Raw genomic sequence first — 20668 nt, 5'->3', positions numbered from 1 at the left:
TAATCAACCTGAGAAGACATTTAACAGAGTCATTTTGTGCGCATTGTAGCCTTTGACGGTTTTATACATTATATCAGAGTAAAGTGATATCTCACTCGTTTTTTTAAGAAAAAAAATGCTAACATAGTGTACTTACATTTCCTTACACATTCCACACTCTTAATGTGGAACTGCCATAGACAAGGTCCATGTGCAGTTATGCCACTGGCACATTAACAATTTCCATATAATTCATTTACCACACAATATCCTCTTTAAAACTGTACATTCATAAAATATTCACAGATAGGGTGAACTAAGGAAAGTAAATGATGTGGGTCACCATCGGAAGGACTTTCTCTACTGCTTGGGCACATCAGTGAATATTCGCAGTCCATGCATTCCTTGAATCTCTTCCTTGAGTGCCTGTGGAGGACAAAACACAGCAGCTAATCGTTAAATCAGTATTTCATAAGTGACGCCAATAAGCATGTGTGCCAAAATGAAGTGTTAATAAAGACTTACAAGCATGGTTGACAACCATGATATGGACATGCTAGCTAATATGTTGTTGTGTTTTACCTGGTTGACTAATTGGTGTTGTTGAATGGTCCTTTTTCCTTTGAACTCACTGGACTCTATATGGATCTCATACATGGCCCCACAGCCACCTGTACACAGCACAGATCAAATCAACAACACTGTAATTTCTTAAAGTGTATGTTACAGTTTTTAAGATATTTTTTGTTAGGTCATTTTAACTCTGCCTAGGTAATGACTGGGTCTCAGTTTATGTGGTCTTCTACAAGTATGCCAGTAAACTTTTTTTTTTACAAAAACATAAGAACAGATATGCTTAATAATTACCATGATATCTATATTTGAGATGCATTGGACATGGGGAATATATCTGGAGCAGCTAGACACAAAAAAGCAACCTTTGGGTTTTTCATTCAGTGTAGCTTCAGCAAAGGAAATGGAACAAGCTCATACAGAATTGAACGTGTATCAAGTAGGTCTACACTATCGCAGTGAGCTCTACAATGTAGCCTTCTACAATATTTATAAGCCTGCAATATTGCACTAGAAATAACAATAAGAATATACGAAATATGCATTAGATATAGCCAATGCAGCAGTAAACAACACTATTGAAAATACCTGTTTACCTGATATATCCACAACTTTGAGCGAGGACGCTAAAGGAAACTTCTCCTTCAGAATCTTTACGATGCGACCTTCTCCGTCTGTTTGTGTGGACATGCATCGCTGCGCGTGGCCACTAAAAACAACCTGAGGAGGCAAGAGACGAGGAGTGATGAGGTGCGTTCAGGGTGAAGTTTAGCAAACTGCTAACGTGTTAGCATCACAGTTTGACCCTTTGAGCTGCAGGGCGCTGTTAAAAACAGGTGCATTTACCTGTCTACTACGAAGAACCCGGAGAGCAGAGGTCACAGCGGCGGTGAGGCTCCGTTTACCAGCCAACATTGTAACTGACATGTTGTATCATGGGACGTTACTAAATGCTCACACTGACAGGTTGCGCAAGAAGTCATGTACCCACAGCGTCACAGAAATATGACGTCATACATCCGGGTGCATGTTTCGTTCCTGTCTCTCTTGAATCGGTGACTGGGTCATAATAAAAATAGCCTAACATACATTATAATTTAATAATATACATATGTATTGGGGAACAAAAGCCTGTGAACACATAGTAAATCTCTAATATTTATTTATTTATTCACTTGGATCTGATGTTTTTTATTTTTTTAACTGTGCAGGCCTACTCATGCCCAGCCATTGTGTCTCTCTGACATATCCTGTGTCCTGTTTATTGTTTTTTATTCGCTGTATATTGTCTGTTATGTGTTGCTTAGTGTGTGTAGGACTGCTGAACTGAATTGCCCTCTGGGATAAATAAAGTTGTTTGATTTGATTTGATTTGATTTGATTTGATTTGATTTGATTTAATGTTTTTATGTTATATTGTATAATTGTTTTGCAGTATTATCTTTCCACTTTTGTCTTTTTATGTTTAAAATGCTCTTGTGTGTTTTTCTTTCTTCTGCTGAATTGTTGGAAGAGCCGGGGATTTAAGAATTTCATTGGCAAGGACTGTTGCTCCTGTAGGATATTTGTTATGACAAATAAAAAACCTTGAACCTGAACTGTGGATTTGGGGAGAAAATGGCAGTTGGGATAGAGATCCGAATCCAAATACCTCAACCGCTCCACTTGTTCTCTTTGGTTCCTCCCCTATGGTCCCTCCCTTACACGCTCTACACCAACAAAGTCGTGCCAAATTGAATGGACAGTCCCAACAGCCAATAAGAACAGCGAATCGGAGCCTCGCTCTGATTGTTCAAAGTTTACAGTTCATGTTAACTTTGACCAATCAGAAATCACATACCCCAGCTTTAACCTGAAAGTAATCAGAAGGTTTTAGGATAACAATACATAGGCTATTTTATTCTTGGTATATACTTTTATATGTAATTTACTAAGTAGTATTACTACTATTACTATTTGTTAATTTATGCAGCCTACTTCGGCTTAGTATTAAATTTTTATCTCCACTCCAGCTAACCAGCATGCACACTATGGGCCCTGAAATTAATTATATTATTTACACCTGTGCTTTTCCTACTATGAAAAGTCTAAAAGTCTGCTGATCTTTCCATTCAATAATACTATTTTACCAAATTATTGTTTAATGTTTATTTAGTAAGTTAAAGCTGGGGTATATGATTTCTGATTGGTCAAAGTTAACATGAGCTGACACTTTGACCAATCAGAGCGAGGCTCCGATTCTCTGTTCTTATTGGCTGTTGGGACTATCCATTCACTTTGGCACGACTTTGTTGGTGTAGAGCGTGTCAGGGAGGGACCATAGGGTTGGGACCAAAGAGAACAAGTTGAGCAGTTGACGTATTTGGATTTGAATCTTTATCCCAACTGTCATTTTCTCCCCAAATCCTCCACGCCAGCTTTAACCCTTTGTTAAAGTGAAAGCTATTAACTTTAACGTTTTACAGGTCAAACTTCCATATCAGTCTGAACAACAACAGGCCCATTGGACAGCCGAAGCCTCCGGCTGCTTTTTAAAGAGGACATTGACATTTTACATTGTACGAGCCGGACTGAGTGAGAAGCTTATCTCATTCTGCAGGTTGTGAAGCCTTGTGTTATTGGAGGCAGAGGAGCAATTAGTGGCTGTTGACAGTGGGCTCTGTTGCCTTTTCACTACCAGCCTGAGCTTTATTTGTGCACAAGAATTATGGGCCGCAACACAAAGCTGGACAGCCATCAAGGAAGCCACCCTTATGTCAGAAATAATCCTAGAGAGCCGGCTAGTGTCAGAGCTGCTGACGTCAGGGCCCTTTAAAGACATGATGTTAGCATTGACTCCCAACAGTGTGCAGGTGCAGAGATGGAACGCACCACTTTCCCCACACTGACTCTGATGATGCTCTTCCTCAGCTGCAGCTGTTATGCTGAGGAGGACATAGAGGCTGTCCCCTGCCCAGGGTACCAGGAGGGCTTTGACGGCTCTTGCTACGAATTTGTGGGTCTGCAGCGGTCCCTGCTCAGTGCCCAGGGCTGGTGTGAGCGAGGCGGGGGACATCTAGCCTTCATCCTGAACGATGAGGCGCAGCAGTTCCTTCAGAAGCACCTGGAGCCGGGGAAGGACTGGTGGCTCGGGCTGGCACCTGCAGCTCCAAACCTCACGCTGGACTCGGCTGCCACAGAGGGTGAGAGAGGCCATGTGGAAAGTGGAATTGCATGTATTTCAGTGCTTTAAATGAGGTCAGGTGGAATAAAAGCTGAGTGCTAAAGATTATACGTAAAGCCAGTTAATTTCTTATTTATGTAACTAACATTGTAGTTTAAGAACAACACATCCAATGTATCAGTGATCCGTGGTTTTATCTAATAATTGAGTAAACATTTTTTTAGAAATGAGGATTAGCCTACTTGACCTCAGCCGCTATCTTCTCAGGCAGCTTGCATGTCCATTGTATGGATGTATGAATAGTCTGTTGACATGTGTCAGGAGACTGGCACATTAAGATATCTCCCCAAAGCACCAGGTGCAGCAGGAGATATTCCTCATTCATGTGAACTCTTCAATAGGTTTGCTGTCAGGTGGCACTGATTTACCAGCGTGTCTTTATTTCCCTTCACAGAGAATGAGCCTTTATCGTCAGTTAGCCCTGTCACCAGCTCAGTCATTTACTCTGTTGTTTTATGATCCTAAATTTGCATCTTACTCCCCAAAGAGAAGAGATGAGAAAAAGCCTGTCATTACATCTGCTGTGAAAACTTCTTCTGCAACATTTTGCTAGAATAGCAGAATTTAAACAGATGATTGATTAAATTAAAAGGTGTCTTTTTGGTCCCTTTTTTGTTTAGTTTCCCTTGCGTGGCTGGATGGCTCAGATGTCAGCTATAATAACTGGGCGAACATGCCAGATGCACAAGCAGCCTGTGGACATATCCTAAGACATTCAGGCTTTCAGTGGGAAGCCACAGTGAACTGTAGCCAGGAACTCAACTTCATTTGCCAGTTTGGTATGCATCCTAAATTAAATGAATCAACGGATAGCAACATATGTTATGTATTCTGCCTTTATATAATACATTTTGTTTGGTATTTTTATTATGTCAGAGTCTGGGAGATCCATCGCATGTGATGGCCAAAATGCAACACTGCAGTGTGGTTCTGGTCAAGTTATAGAGGTAGACGACAGCTTCTACGGTCGCAAAACAATTCACTATTGCAGATCCAAACTAACTGCCTCGCCCACGTCCTCCCAAGAGGAGTGCAGCTGGATTGATGTGACAGAATCTGTAACAGGTATTGTGAATTATATACAATTCTTTGTTCATTAACATATGTGACAGATGTTAAATGTAGAGACCCAGCCTTTTGCATGTTCTGCAAACATACAACCTATACAAAGAAAAAGCGTGTATAGATCTGGTTTCTCCTCAATGGTACAGTATTTGGTACTTTGGTCTGAACGATGGTTTTGTTTAAAGGCACATTTGTACCTGCAATCTAAAATCTACAGGAACATATGGCTTTGTTATAGCTGCTTTAACAAATAGGAGCAGATAAAGCATACGGAAATCTCCTCAAGCTATATTTTGGTTTCAAGCTTTGTGTCGAACACAAAAACCCATGAACGCCCTATAACTGCAGACAATTGGATTTTACATACTGAAAAGACATCAGGAAAATCCCCTCTGAGAATCTGAATAGAATGGCCTTGGGGTAAAATTACATTCACATTCATCTCGGTCTGGGATTAGTTATGCTGGATGGGTACATTCAATTACAAAGCAAATATTTGTTGTTTCACTTTATTGTTAATACACCTTTTTAAAGAGCTATTAGACCCTCTCAGAAGGTTCTGACAACACCATCAAGATTATTATAATGTAATATGATGAAATTGAACAATGTCATACTTTTGTTAAACAATATTTTCAAGGCCTCTCAATCAATGATCTTAAAACTGATCCTGATAATCTGCAACACATGTTTACTTGATTTATGTGTCATTGCAGCCCATTGCCACGGACTGCAAGCCTGCCAGGCTCCAGTGGAGCTGAGCTCTTCTGGTGAACCATGTCCTGCACTCAGGAGTTACCTATCAGTAGAATATCACTGCAAACAAGGTCAGTTGCACAACTTACTTCTGCAAAAATGCTAATAATTAGATCATTACTGGATGGAGTAGATTAAAGAAATTTTCTTTGAATATATTTAATCCAATTTATTTTAACTTTTGACCTCAAGCAAACACTTCCCTTGTTGTACCTAAAGTAAACTTAGATGAAATACACTGTAAAATTCACTATTGCAACAAAAAGATCTATCTAGGAATATACTCAAAGCATTATTTCCATGATTAAAATTTGTTATTTACTCTGCAGGACTCCACTTGTTGTTGAGCAAGTTGGCGGCCGTCTTTGATAACGTCACCTTCACAGTGAAGTGGCTCCTTCATCCTTTTCAGGGAAACCTCACATGCTCACTGAATGCTGGAGATGGCCACACTATTGATCCCTACAGCCCAGAGGAGTGAGAGAGACTTTCCATCCAACCAAACAGATGGATGGATGAATGGATGGATGGATGGATGGATGGATGGATGGATGGATAGTTAGATAGATAGATAGATAGATAGATAGATAGATAGATAGATAGATAGATAGATAGATAGATAGATAGATAGATAGATAGATAGATAGATAGATAGATAGATAGATAGATAGATAGATAGATAGATAGATAGATAGATAGATAGATAGATAGATAGATAGATAGATAGATAGATAGATAGATAGATAGATAGATAGATAGATAGATAGATAGATAGATAGATAGATAGATAGATAGATAGATAGATAGATAGATAGATAGATAGATAGACATTTGTTATGTAACTGTATTCAAGCTTTTACTTTACCTGTCTCACAGGATGGAGAGCTCTGTGATGCACAAATTCACTCGTCCTGGTGTTTTCATGGTGGGAGTGGAGTGCACTACCAGTGACTGGCATGTTACTGCTCAGAAAGCCATAACCATTCAGGAGCCTGTTGGAGACTTTGGTGTCATTAAGTGCTACGGCAGGAATATGTCAACAGGTGGCACTAAATGCAATGCGCTTTATGTCAAGCCTATTCAAATCGAGGTGATGGTTGAGGCTGGTGAGTATATGGGTAACACTGTTGGGGGCTAAATGCTTCCAATAAAGAACAAAAAAATAAATTTTGATTTCCTTATCTTCTGTACAAAGGCACAAATGTTTCTTACGCTATTCTACATGAAGCCCACTTGATTGCAAACTTGTCGGTGGACAGAGGGATCACACCACACAACGTTACACTGAGCGCAAGTGAGGTGGAGTTGCTTGGGCGAGGCTGCCACAACCTGACTCTTACTGCCTCTAACCGGGTTACGGCTCGCACAGTGTCCACTGATCTGGAGCTGTGTCTGCTGGAGCCCGTGGAGGGCCTCAGGGCCTGGGTGAAGGCTGAGGACGACCAGTGCCCAGACTCTACTGATCTGGTCATTGGTGTGTCGTTGGAGCGAGGGACCCCCGTGGAGCTACTCTTCACTCTGACTGGAGCCGGTGACACCGTCAATGAGACCAGAGACATGATCAATGCCAGCTCACAAACGTATACATTCTCCAGCCCAGTTGAAGGTACTTACAAGCTGTAAGCTGTAATGTAATTATTAGATGATAACAATCCCCCATACTATGTAACACATGCCTTCAATGCTCTACAAACTATTTTGATATAGGATTGCTGAATGTGACCGTAAGAGCCACAAACGCCTTCTCTGCCTCGGATGTGGACGTGGACTTGGAGAACATTCTTCGGGCTTGCCAGAATTACTCTGAGCGTTCACCAGATGACCATGGAGATGCAGTGTGTAGAAGTCTTAGCATCAAACGATATCGATCTGTTCACCTCTGATGTGTATTTCACTTAACATAAAATATATACAGGTGCTCTTTGTCTGTTACATATCACAATGACTTTGTTTCCATCCACAGACAAATACCAGTGTTGACTTTCATGACTTGAAAATAATCTCTGCTCCTGAAACTGTGGTTGACTACAATCAGAGTGTCACACTGAGCCTAACTGGAACTGAGTCATTGCCCAGCAGAGGACTCACATTTGAATGGGGCGGTAGTGAGTACAAACATTTATTCAACCCTGAACATTTCAAATATTTTTTTTACGGAAGCTGAGGACATGCTATTGTTCTCAATAAGTCAGCAGCACTGTTTTTGCTTTATCTCTTAAAAATTCTAATTTCTTTTTTCCGTACAGATGGAAACTGCACATGCACAAACAAAACAACGGATGAAACTTGTGTCATTGAAAAAGAGTGCCTTCCAAATCCCTTTGAGTTCTTCATATACAATGTAACTGTGAAGAGAACAACCTGGTTTAGGAAAATGATCGACATAGCTTCAGCTTCAAGCTGCATCACAGTTGCTCCAAAGGAATTCAAAAATGTCACCATCAGGTAAAAGGGGAACATTTACAATAAATGCTAAATTATGCTCAAAATAACCATGCATTCTGCAGGTTCTTGATTTGGCATTGACATAAAAGTCTGCTTTTAGAATTCCCCACATGCATATTGGTTTTATGATTCAGGAACCAAACAATTGGACCAGGAACCACAAAAGGTTGAGGAACACTGATATGAAGATGTATAGGTATTGGAAGAGGTTATAGATATATAATTACTTTTATTCTTGCAGTTGTGATAATTGTGATTCGATAAATGTGAACAACAATGTGACGCTGAGATTGAGCTGTGAGAAAACTTGCCCGGACGTAGTATGGTTTACAGAGGACCACAGACCTTTGAGGGTAAGTCTAGAACAGAACTTAAAGTGATTTTGAAACTATGGCATAACGAGAGTCATGTCTGTGTCATAGAATTTTTAACTCTTGATCTTTTCCCAGGGTGACCTCAAAAACTGTTACTCCAAAGCAGGGAGAAGCCCACCTATTAAGAAGCAGGATGGCAAGACTGAATATGTTTTACGTAGCAAACATCTGAAAAATTCAAGCGCCAAGTTATTCAACATCAGTGTGATTGCTTATGGTACGTTTTCAGTCAGTTTACAGTATTTTCAGGTGCCACAGACATTTATAATGTTCTTTTCTGTAGTCATTCTGGTATGAATAGGCCCAGGGCCCTTTGAAGGTCTATGTTCAAAACTCATTATGAAAATGTTTTACAACTTCTGGCTTGGAAGAATTCATTTGCAAAATGTGAGTTTATCTTTCTTTTTGAACAGGCAAGAAGGAGCCAGGTTTTGTTCAGTTCACTTTGCCAATACCAGATCCTGAGCCAAACAATGCCCCCTCATGTAGCATCTCTCCACTGTCAGGAACAGTTCTCGATGCTTTTGACATTACCTGCAAACCGAGCCCTTTCTGCTCTAGGGGCTGTTTGTATTGCTTCAATACAGACACAGGTGAGATTTGTGGCACTGTTGTATCTTGACGAACAAAACATATCTCTGTTACAAGGCAGAAAGAAAGAAATGGAGGCAAGCATGAGGAGTATAGATCTGGTGGGAAGAAGTGAGAAATAAGCAGATCAAGGTTTGTTGATGTTATAAGCAAAGGAGTCAAGGTTGAAATGACAGCTGGGTGCTTAAGTATCTCAGCCAGACTTGTTGACATATCATTTGTGTCAGTGAGTAACTTTATGCATGCTACAAAAGTGCCTCAGGGTAAGAAAGCTTTGTTGGTCAGACTGAGATTGAAAATGTGTTTTAGCTTATTGTTATTAAAAGCATTAAGCATTTGGCAAACTGCGTGCAGAAAACTAATCTAAATGATTACAAAAGTTTTAGTTACACTTGTTTTTCTTTCAGGCAAACATCTGCGCTGCAGTCATGCAAATGAGGTGAAATCTGTCTTGCTGCCTCTTGGAGATAAGAACAACAATTACAGCCTGTCTGTTGTGGTGACTGTAAAAAGGGAATATGACAAAGACACCACCAACACAACTGTCTCCACTCAGGTTTGTAATCTGTCCCGGTAATCAAGTATCTTAGAAAGAGAAAAGAATATTGGAAACATAGGTTATCCATGTCAATGTTTTGAATCACTCCTCCTTAAGGTATTAAAAAGCAGCACCAGTAACTCTGTGGAGAATCTACAATCTACAATAGATGATACTATGAGTCAGTTGGAAGAGCAGGATCTGCTCTCTAGTGAGGCGGTGGGGCAGATATTTACTGCAGTTTCTGATATGCTGAACACAGAGTCGGGCGAAGATGAGAAGGATGCAAGGACGAAGGTAAAATAATGTGCCTGCTGTTGAAACCATAGAGGTTACTGTATATTGCTGCCAGTCACAACTCATACGGTGGGTGAGCTGTTGAGCACCGTGGTTTTAATCAGCATTTCCTTCTCTTTCAGCTCAGAGAGCAAATGTTGACCAAAATGACAACAGTTCTGCTGGACTCTCCCAGCAACACAACGCAGGGAGTGCATGTGACGGCTAGAGCTGTGGCTGGACTCACCCAGCGCCCAGACGAGCTCAGTCCCGCTGCTCAAGTACGCCACAGAACATCAGTACAGCAAATATCAGATTTATTTCGAAGTTATATTTGCACCAGAAGGTATAAATTACCTCTGAAAGCCACTGTTGTTGGCGAATATAAAGTGGAGACAAATGACGATGACGACAAATGAATCTCAACTTTTTAAGTGTATAGACTTCTAAACCAACCGTATCAACTCCAAATTAATTGTTAGAAAAATGATTTCTTGAATACATTGTTGTTTCTCTCAGTATAATACTTCTCACTATTTAAAAAAAAAATCAACTCTGATCTCTTCTATCCCCTTTATTTCCTCTCCAGGAAGAAGCCAGTTCATTGTTGGTAGACCTCAGCTCCTCCCTCAACATCATCAGTGTTAATCAGAACGGCGAGGATGATGGACAAGTTGTGCAAGCAGCTACACCGATAGTTGAAGCAGCCAGTAACATTTTGAATGTTTCATCAAATGTAAGGTCAAAACTTTGGCTGGTATATGCCCACAGTAATATCTGTTTTGTCACTTTGGCTTTTTGCTTTACCAAACAATATACATTGCGTTTTCTTCAGAAAAAGGTCTCCGATTTTCTCCTCTCTGGGATAAACAACGTTCAAAGTGCTTTGCTGAATAATAAAAAGATGAATGGAGAACCTGCCGTCATTGACTCTGGTCAGATCAGTGTGTATGTTAACAGGTAAGAAATGACAAGAACCCATAAGACTTTAACTAGGGTTTACCTGAACTTGCTGATATACATATTGTTTCTTAATCCTGCAGAGTGTCTCCAGGAAATATGCAAATGCAGGATATAAATGTACAGAAGGACAGCTCCTCCAGATTTTCCTTCCCCACACTGCCTGCTCATATTGTCTCTCCAGACGAGCCAATGGACGTCCGTGTAAGTGTGAATTTAAAGATGCCTAAGCAGTACAATTTGTATGTATCTCAAATTGTGTCAATGGCCCTTTTCAAGTGTTTTGTAGAACTCTGCATGATCCGAATGGGTTGTCTTGAGGTAGGGATTTCCTTATTGTTGCACTTCCATAAGGCCTGGACGAGTTCAAAAATAGTCAACAGTAAACTAGTGATTATTTGGCTCAATTACACATCTGCCTCCTTACTTTTAATGTTTGCACTTACTACAATGCTCAATACAACATGGAGCATTGTCTCTAAAAGGGCTTTGTTAAAAAGCATCTATGAAACCAACAGCAAAAGACTGAATGAACTAATATGAGTCAATTAATTTGTATTTATCAGCATATGCCTTCTTACTTCTAGATGATGAGTTTTGAGAGAAATCCGTACTCTTGGAAGGAAGAAAACATCACAGGAACTGTAGGATCCGTCTCTCTCACCAGAATGAACGGCACGGTCATTCCTGTGGAGAACTTATCTGAGGAGATTGAGGTAATATTTGTTCAAGATAAATACTTGCAGTTGCTTTGCCTAGGATGACATTGACAGATGGACTCAGAATAATGTGTTTTCCTGCTTTTTTCAGATTCTCCTACCGAGGCTTGACGTCGGGCAGGCGAACAGCACAGTCCTGGACCTGGCCAATTACAGCACATTAATAATTGACGTTCCCTCGCCGGATGTAACACTAGTGCTGAAAATGGAGCCGTCTGAAGATATTTCCTTCATGCTATTCCTGGGCTATAAAGAGTATCCAAATGATGAGAATTATGTAGCCAAGACTCATTTCCCTCTAGAGAATTCCAAAGAAGGTAACATCTACTTACAAAATTTACTTTTTTTTAGAGCATATATACTGTAATGTGGCTGAAAGTAACAATTTAAACTATACAACAATAGAAGGGTAGTCCGGCAATGAAACATTTCCTAGCTCTTCCTGCATAGGTCTATTTCTCACACACCTATGGACATTATCACAATCGAAATGTGAAAGTGACACTAAAGCGTCTGTGGTGTTTTGATTGTCCACTGCAAATGCATTGTCCTTCACATTTCATATCCCTTTTGGGCAAAGTTATGTCTGACAGGCTGCACTACATTTATGAGCTTAATAGTTTCAGAATTAGATTTTCCATAGAAGGAATATTACCTATTACCGATAAATTGAAGGTCCCAACCATGTAGCGGCCAGTGCATGGCTATAAACTGCCAAATTCATCGATATCATGGTGAGAGAATTTGCAACATACGTACATGTAAGCCTGCATGTGTGTGTTTTTTTGTATATGATCATATCACACAGATGAAAAATACACCTGGGTGCTGAGTCCCAAAGACAGAGCAGGAGATGTCGGAGTGCATTATCTCGTCATGAAACCCATTGCGGGGCCAGGCGTCAAATACATCAATGCCACTGTCGCTGTCATTTCCATTGCTGCCCAGTGCAAATACTGGAATGAAACTGAGTCTTCTTGGAGTGAAGATGGCTGCAGGGTAAGTGAAGATAACACAGACTCATCCACAGTGATGCACCAATACATCCCTGGAAAAGTTGAGCTGTGAAGTTTTTACTGGCTGTTTTTTTTGTTTTCTACAGGTGGGTCCGCTCACCACCCCTTTGGTCACTCAGTGCCTCTGCAACCACTTGACTTTCTTCGGCAGCTCTTTCTTCGTCATGCCCAACCTGGTGGACGTGTCTCGCACCGCAGAACTCTTTGCCACATTCTCCAACAATCCTGTGGTAGTGTGTTTTGTGGGCGCTATCTTTGCTGCTTACCTCCTGGTTGTTGTATGGGCGCGTAGGAAAGACATCCAGGACTCAGCCAAGGTAATTCTCAGCAAAGTCTTCCCCACAACAGTATGTTGTTGATTTGAAGAAAAAAAAACAGATCGATGTGTGAAGTTCAGAATTTTGCTGCATTGTATTACATCCTCAATCTATGTTTTGTATATTAAACCTTGTTCTACTAATAATTCATGAGTGGCTACAACCATCAGCAGTACTGTTACAGAAATTAAAACCATTTTAAAACAGTAAAATCCCTGAACCCTGTATCTTCCTATTCACTTATAGGTCAAGATAACTGTGCTTGAGGATAACGACCCCTTGGCTGAGTATCGTTACATGCTAAATTTCAGCACAGGTCATCGGCACGGAGCGTCAACCTCTTCTCAGGTCAGTAATGCCTGTCAGAGCTGGGAGAGGCCTCACAGAAACACAACTTTACTTCTGCTTCTGTTGCACAACATTTATGATGCTGACACTGTGGCAACTCTGGGCATCTCCGTGCCACCTTAAATCACCTTTTTTTTAAATCTATTTTAGGTGACAATAACTCTGTTGGGTACGGAGGGAGAAAGTGAGCCCCACCACCTGACAGACACTGAGAAGCCTGTGTTTGAGAGGGGTGGGACAGACATGTTTCTGCTGACCACACACTTTTCCCTTGGAGATCTGCAGAGCATCCGGCTGTGGCACGACAACTCTGGAGAATATCCTGCATGGTACGGGGTTTTAAGAGGGCAAGACATGGCGATGTGACCCAACAGCTGATCAAATATATTAAGTAAAGCTTGAGTTTTTAACTGTTGCCATGGACACAAGATCATTATTGATGTCACACGTGCAGGTATGTCAACAAAGTGATGGTGCAGGATCTGGAGAGTGGTCAGAAATGGCACTTCCTGTGTAACTCCTGGCTGGCTGTAGATGTGGGAGAGTGCACTCTGGACAAGGTTTTCCCAGTCGCCACGGAGATGGACTTGAAGAGGTTCAGGTAAGACCAGCCATAGATTTGGTTAAAAAAAACACATTAACTTGAGTATGTATAATGTCCCCTCATTCCAGTTTTCTATGTTGTTCCATACTTTCTATAGCAACTTGTTCTTTATGAAGACAGCCAAGGATTTCCGGGACGGCCACATCTGGTTCTCGGTCATCAGTCGGCCTCCCAGCAGCACTTTCACGCGTGTGCAGCGAGTGTCGTGCTGCTTTTCCCTGCTGCTGTGCACCATGTTGACCAGCATCATGTTTTGGGGCATTCCCACTGACCCCTCTGAGCAGACCATGGACCTTGGTAGGTAACAAAATCCGAAGCTCTCAAGACTAGATGCAACATAAATTTGTTAAGATTTCTGATTATTTTATTGCACAAAATAATATAATTCAATTCAATATATTTAGTTGTGTTTTCAGCACTAACCTGCTTTCTGAAGCAATAGATAATGTTGCGAATGAGTTCCCACATTTAACTTTTGTACGGCAATGAGCTGGGGCAGGGAAAAGTAAAACTTGGATAGTAGTGCTGACGGACGGTTAAAGGGATATACGTCTGCATGCATAATCACATCCATTCAAACTGAACACTTTACTTTGCAGGTCACATCGAGTTCACCTGGCAACAGGTTATGATTGGAGTTCAGAGTTCAATCATCATGTTTCCCATCAATCTCCTTATCGTGAGCATCTTCAGAAACACTCGTCCTCGAGAGAAGGCCGTCAAGACAGACTCGTCCAAACAGGGGAAGACCGGTCGAGTGTCTCCCTCTCAGACTTCCTCCCCTCAAAAGGAGCTGAAGGACATCACACCAGACACTGTGATCAAGGTGAGCAGAAAAACATATCATCAGGGATTTGGCAGTTATAATTACTCCTCTGTTTCAACATGTTTTTAAAAGGGGTTTTTCCATTAGGACATAAAGAGAATTGCTCAGTCACTCTCAAAGGCCATGAAGAGTCCTCTGCCAGACCTGGAGCTGTGGTCTGGTCAGCATGCGGACATCAACACTCTGCTGTCTCTGGTGGAGGACATCATCAGACAGCAGAACCGGGGGGTGGGAGACTTCTACAGCGACGCCTCCAAGAGGGATCGCTCTATGATCCTCAGTTTACGTGCAGTAAATCTACAAGGTACACAGCGCCATAACCTTTGCAACGCTATTGATATTATATGTCTCCAATTTGTACTGGCTGGTTTATTTGGAGCAACCCTATTATTGAGGAAAAACACAAGATAATTAATTATCTCAAGGTCCGATTTAACAGGAAACGTGTAAATGGAACCCTGTAAAGCGTCTTTGAGTGCCTTGAAAAGCGCTATATAAATCCAATCCATTATTAAATAGAATACATATACATGGAGATACGTTTTTTACAATAATATATAAATATATTTTTTTGTTTTATCAGGATTTGTTTTCCAGTAGCACTTTTTTTTATTGTCATGGAACTGGCCTCATTTTAACCACTGATAAACCATAGCTAAAAATGAAACATTATTTTCTACAATTTAAACTGAAAGATTGGTTTAGGACACCAGACAAACTGTGTCTTTTCTTTTAGATCCAAACCATAAAGTTGTCTAATAATCCCAGACGTTCGATGGACCGATCTGATTATGGCAATGTGATCTGTGCTGTTGTCAATGGTCTAAATAAAGCCTGACTATATGCTTGTTTCATATTGAAAGAAAAAAAAATGCAAGCTACTCAAACTAAATCCTTCTGAATGTAAAATAAATGATTCTGCATTTGTAAAGTAGTAAGTAGAAAATACATTTCCCTTGAATGAGAACTTTTAATTCAACTGTTAATTGTGTTTGTTTAAAATGTTTGGCTTAAAACGTGTGATATATTAACTGACTTACAAAGATTTTTTTTTTTTTTGCGTGGGCAGACGACAGTGTGTGTGGGAGCCCTGAAAAGACCTCTGATGATGTTCAGAAAAAAAGCACCAACAGCAGGTACCTGTACAGGCAGCTGCGTCATGTTGAGAAGGAGCTGGGTTTGTTGGGACCTTCTCGTTTCCCTAACCCACACAGCTACAACCGAGCCATGCAGCAAGTTCATGGAATGAAGGGTCTCCTGGAGTACAACCTGCCTTCCTCCGGCCTGGAGGGAGACCAGCTCGAGCGAAGCCCCAGTCCAGAAGAGAGCAACAAGGGAGAGCGCCCCAAGAAGGGAGGGCTGCCATGGTGGTTTGTGTTTGTCGGCTGGACACTGGTGATTGCAACCAGTGTTGTGTCGGGATACTTCACCATGATGTACGGGTTGACTTACGGGAAACAGCGCTCTATTAGCTGGCTCATCTCCATGGTGGTCTCCTTTGTGGAGAGTCTCTTCATCACCCAACCTCTGAAGGTGAGACAACTCAGTGGGAGGATGACATTGTTAGCGTGGCAGAATTTTACAAAGTAATTAATGAAATGAGTTTGAGAGGGTTTAACAGTCTTTTTTTGTGTTAAATAAAATGTTACTTTACTTTAAATGTTACTTATGATGTTCAGATCAAGAAGATAACACTATGGCCAGGCCAGCTTTAAACAGGGGATTACTTTGTTTTAAATTTTATTTTGTTGCAGACTGAAATTCATGCATGTATTTACAGAGAGCACCTTTTCAAAACCAAAGTTACACAGTTCTTCAAAGACTAATTTTATTCAACAAAATCTACGATATAAAATAATTTCAGTAATCTAAGATTATATAAATAAATGAATAATAAATAATGATGAGCCAAATATAAGTAAAATAAGCTATCTGATAAATCTGAGTCTTCAGAAGAATATACACATTTAAGCGTATTATATGAAACATATTTTTATTACATCCATGAAATTCAATTTGTTTTCATTGAATACAATTTCAATGAAGGAATAACTTTATCAGAATCAGGATCAGTATTGGTTTATTGCCAAATAAGTTTACACAAACAATGACTTTGCCTTGGTCTGATGGTGCATGCAATTCACATGTAATAAACATTGTAGATAAGTACAAACTTTAAAAAATATAATAGAAATAGAAAATATAAAAGAAAAAAATATTATAAAACTTTTACAAGGCAAAGTTCATACATTATGCATTATACATGGATCATTATGGGGCCCTCTGGTATTAAAGCCTGTAACTCTTCTGTCACAGGTTCTTGGTTTTGCTGCTTTCTTTGCTCTTGTCCTGAAGAAAGTTGACCAGGAGGAGTACGGAGAGCCTCAAATAGATGAGACGCGGAAAAATACAGGTATGTTTTCTTCCTGGTTTCATGAATTTTTTTAAATACATTTTTTCTCACAAAAAAAACCCCAAAACACATCATTGCAATTTAATTTTCCTCTCTCAGATGATCCCGATACGGTGCGGGCAGCGAGAAGAGACAGCACATGCGGCTTCTATCGTCCACCGCCTCCCACTGACATCGAGAGGATGAGGGATATCATGATTAAAGAGCAGAAAGTCTTCTTCCTCATCAGAGAGATTCTTAGTAGGAGGATCACTTTGATACAGTACAAAATTGGAAGCGGTATTAAGCAGTTTGGGATTCTGATCTAAGATATTTTTGATTTTTGTGTTGCAGCCTACATGGGATTTATGTGGATGCTGCTCCTAGTGGCATATGGTCAGAGGGACCCCAACGCTTATTTTCTGACCCAGCACATTCGACAGAGCTTCAGCAATGGGATCTCAGACACCATGAGTATTCAGGATGTGTTTGACTGGGCCAACACATCTCTGCCGAGCAACCTGTTTGGAGAGCACCCAGGTCAGAAAATTGTAAAGTTATTAAAAGCTTTGCACAAATTCCCATTTAACATTTGCAATATGTGTTATGACAAAATGGGACAGATGGAAAAGGATGCAATTTAGCTTTTATCCTTCTTCGATTTTGTTTTGGAAATGAATACACTTATTTTTAATTATAGAATGTTGTTTCATTGTTTTGATCAAATTCTCCTTTCAATGGGATTTTTCTTGTTCCAGGATTCATCACAGATGGAAATTCCAAGCTGGTGGGTAACGCTCGTCTTCGCCAGGTGAGGGTGAATAAAAACTCCTGCCAAGTGGCTCCCTCTATGCAGCAGTCCCAGAAGGACTGTCACACTGTGTACTCGTGGGATTCGGAGGACATTGGCTCGTATGGTCCTGGTTGGAGCAGCTTAGCAGGTGAAAACAGCTCACTGAACCTTCGGAGCCCATGGACCTACCAGACCCAGCATGAACTGAGGTCCTACCCCATCTGGGGCAGCGTGATGCTCTACAGAGGAGGAGGCTTTGTGGTGGACTTGGGCCCAGATTTACAAAATTCAAGCAGGTAGGCATTGTAATACTGTACATCAATCAAGGACCCTCTGACATGAACTCAACTAAAATGACGAACCAATTATCCGTCTACTGATCGACCATTTGATCGACAGAAAACTAATAAACAGAATTTTTAATAATGAACTTGTAAAAAAGAAGATTGTCATACATTGTATCTATATTTTCCAGCTTGATAGCTTCCCTATCAACATTAATTTATACAAATGGGCCTATATATTTTTTCATCTTAACACCTTGGTCTCTGGGAACTTGGAAATGGGTATTTATTCCTTTTTTGTTTTATATCTATATTTGAATAGACGGAAAATTAACAACTAAAGCATAATTTTTATGCTATTGGTATAATCAATTTTATAAATTAATACTGTGTTTTTAGATTTAATTTTTGATTTGATTTTAATTTTTTTTCATTAAACTTTATTTAAAGTTAAAGTTTGTGCAGCACCTACATTTATACACCACAACATTGTGCGTCATTGAACCCACCTCTCCACACATTTGGTTTCCGTCAGAATTTACTGTCTCATGATATCCGAAGAGATTTAGGCGCAAAATCTATAAACCACGTTTTTACGTTTCATAGGACCCTGCAGTACCTCTTTGACCACACCTGGTTTGATGTGTACACCCAAGGGATCTTTGTGGAGTTCACTGTGTACAACGCCAACGTCAACCTCTTCTGCATTGTCACACTAATGCTGGAGACCACAGCTATTGGTAGGTATAGTCCATGTCCAGTGACTGTGTGAGAGCTGCGCATTAACTTTCAAACCTTGGTACTGTTGAGTGTTGGTCAATTTAATCTAATTTTTTCAGGTGCTTTCCAGTTCCGCAGTGAGCTGCAAAGTGTGCGCCTTTACCAGTCCACCGGTGGCCTTCACGTCTTTGTCATGGCCTCCGAAGCCATTTACTTTCTCTTCATCTTCTATTACATGTTTGTCCAGGTGCGAATTGGTTACACCTTGGATTTACCACCAATAATATCCAATAATATGAGAAGAAGTTGCCTACTTGAACATCTCACACAAAGTCCTCTCCTACTGACAGGGAAAGCTGATGAAGCAACAGAGGTGGGCTTATTTTAAGAGTAAGTGGAACCTGCTTGAGCTGGCCATTATCATCCTCAGCTGGAGCGCGTTGTCGGTCTTCATCAAGAGGACTTTACTGGGGAAGCGGGACATGGACTTCTACCAGAACAACAAAGACCAGTAAGCAATAAGAGAAACACAACCCATGCAAGTATTACACTCAAGGGTCTTATCTTAGTAATGGTATGAACAACAAGTTTTGCTAATACACGTTCGGCTTATTTATTTTTCTATTTTCTATAATCTGCTAAATAATGCCACGAAGTCAGTGCATTTCACATCTCATACCTCAGAGAGAATGCCATATTTTGATATTTTAACCTCTGGAAAAAAATGTATACAGAGAGAATCTGTTTCAATTTCAACCCAGGACATAGTCAAATATTACCACTTCAACTGTTATTTCCTCAGTCAATTCAAAACGTTCCCATGAGAACAAGGTCCTGTTCCCTCATGCCCTGTCTCCAGATTTGCCAGTTTCCATGGGACTGCCAAGGCTGATGCAGTGCTCGGGTATCTGATTGCCTTCCTGGTTCTGTTGGCTACAGTCAAACTGTGGCACCTGCTGAGACTGAACCCCAAACTGCACATGATCACAGCAACACTGCAGCGAGCCTGGACTGATATTTCAGGCTTCCTGGTGGTCATGACCATCATGTTCATGGCATACTCCATTGCAGTGAGCAGTTTCCCACACTTGCCATCAGCATGCTATACTATAATGTGAACTCATTCAAAAGGGTGGGGATAAACAATCAAGATGAACTTTGTACTTTTCAGTCTAACCTGATGTATGGGTGGAAACTATACTCCTACCGGACTCTGCTGGATGCGGCACAGACCATGGTCAGCCTGCAGCTGGGTATTTTCAACTACGATGAGGTCAGTGTGAGACTTCTATAAATGCACAGCAGAATATGACAGCTGACTTGCCTTCACTTTATTTCTTCCTTCTGACCCCTCAGGTGCTGAATTACAATCCAGTGCTGGGTGCTTTCCTCATCGGCTCTTGCATTGTGTTCATGACCTTTGTGGTGCTGAACCTCTTCATCTCTGTCATTCTGGTGGCTTTCAGTCAAGAGCAGATACATCACAAGGTAACTCGTCCATGCTGTGTTGTTTATGTTTATGTCTTAGTGTACACATATTGAACAGAAACAGACTCGTTTCGTTTGAGTTATACTTATTGCTCCCATTGCAGCCATCAGAAGAGGATGAGATTGTGGACCTAATGCTGATGAAAGTCTGCAGTTTGTTTGGACTCAAATATAAGAACCAAGGCGGCGAATCCCTGACTGAGAGGCCGGTTGTTTCATCTGTTTCAAATAATGGACTATCGACGATTGCTTCTGGGAATGTCCGCGAAGGCTGAAATGTTCCCACAGAATGCCTTGCTTGTTTTTGCTTGTCAGAGCTTGCATTATATATTCAAATGAACATGTAGTTGCTTTGTGACTGAATATTTGTTAATTTATTAG

The 20668-nt window shown here is 40.6% G+C and overlaps 2 protein-coding genes across 2 annotated transcripts; one reads left to right on the top strand and one right to left on the bottom strand.

The window, feature by feature from the left end:
- On the bottom strand, window positions 1-1535 carry bola3 (bolA family member 3). The gene is made up of 4 exons (XM_080033329.1): window positions 1399-1535; window positions 1149-1272; window positions 562-650; window positions 1-405 (listed from the first exon to the last, which is right to left on the bottom strand). Exons 1-4 carry the CDS (start codon window positions 1477-1479, stop codon window positions 340-342), a joined length of 360 nt encoding a protein of 119 aa, XP_079889455.1. The 5' UTR covers window positions 1480-1535; the 3' UTR covers window positions 1-339.
- Window positions 1536-3412: 1877 nt separating this feature from the next.
- On the top strand, window positions 3413-20562 carry LOC307251109 (polycystin-1-like protein 2; the record flags this gene model as incomplete). The annotated part of the gene is made up of 41 exons (XM_080028430.1): window positions 3413-3734; window positions 4396-4554; window positions 4652-4840; window positions 5557-5667; window positions 5926-6073; window positions 6473-6702; window positions 6792-7202; window positions 7304-7431; window positions 7560-7701; window positions 7843-8041; window positions 8283-8394; window positions 8491-8632; window positions 8829-9008; window positions 9414-9562; window positions 9662-9841; window positions 9964-10101; window positions 10410-10556; window positions 10656-10780; window positions 10864-10984; window positions 11368-11496; window positions 11591-11816; window positions 12308-12498; window positions 12602-12832; window positions 13079-13180; window positions 13331-13509; window positions 13635-13781; window positions 13882-14081; window positions 14384-14610; window positions 14698-14914; window positions 15680-16143; window positions 16927-17023; window positions 17123-17263; window positions 17357-17542; window positions 17761-18091; window positions 18686-18819; window positions 18919-19046; window positions 19150-19310; window positions 19659-19869; window positions 19971-20072; window positions 20156-20287; window positions 20392-20562. The coding sequence occupies 41 exons, from the start codon at window positions 3413-3415 to the stop codon at window positions 20560-20562; spliced, it is 7440 nt and encodes a 2479-aa protein (XP_079884556.1).
- Between the last annotated feature and the right edge of the window lie 106 nt (window positions 20563-20668).

The sequence above is a fragment of the Ammodytes marinus genome (genome assembly GCF_949987685.1).
Source record: "Ammodytes marinus genome assembly, chromosome: 1".
NCBI lineage: Eukaryota > Metazoa > Chordata > Actinopteri > Uranoscopiformes > Ammodytidae > Ammodytes > Ammodytes marinus.
This window is presented reverse-complemented; position numbering and strand designations above follow the sequence as displayed.

Coding starts and splice junctions, on each gene's coding strand:
- bola3 (XM_080033329.1), bottom strand. CDS start 1,479: ATGTCAGTTACAATGTTGGCTGGTAAACGGAGCCTCACCGCCGCTGTG. Junction 651..1,148: donor CAAAGTTGTGGATATATCAG/GTAAACAGGTAT, acceptor TGCTGTGTACAG/GTGGCTGTGGGGCCATGTAT. Junction 406..561: donor AACACCAATTAGTCAACCAG/GTAAAACACAAC, acceptor TGTCCTCCACAG/GCACTCAAGGAAGAGATTCA.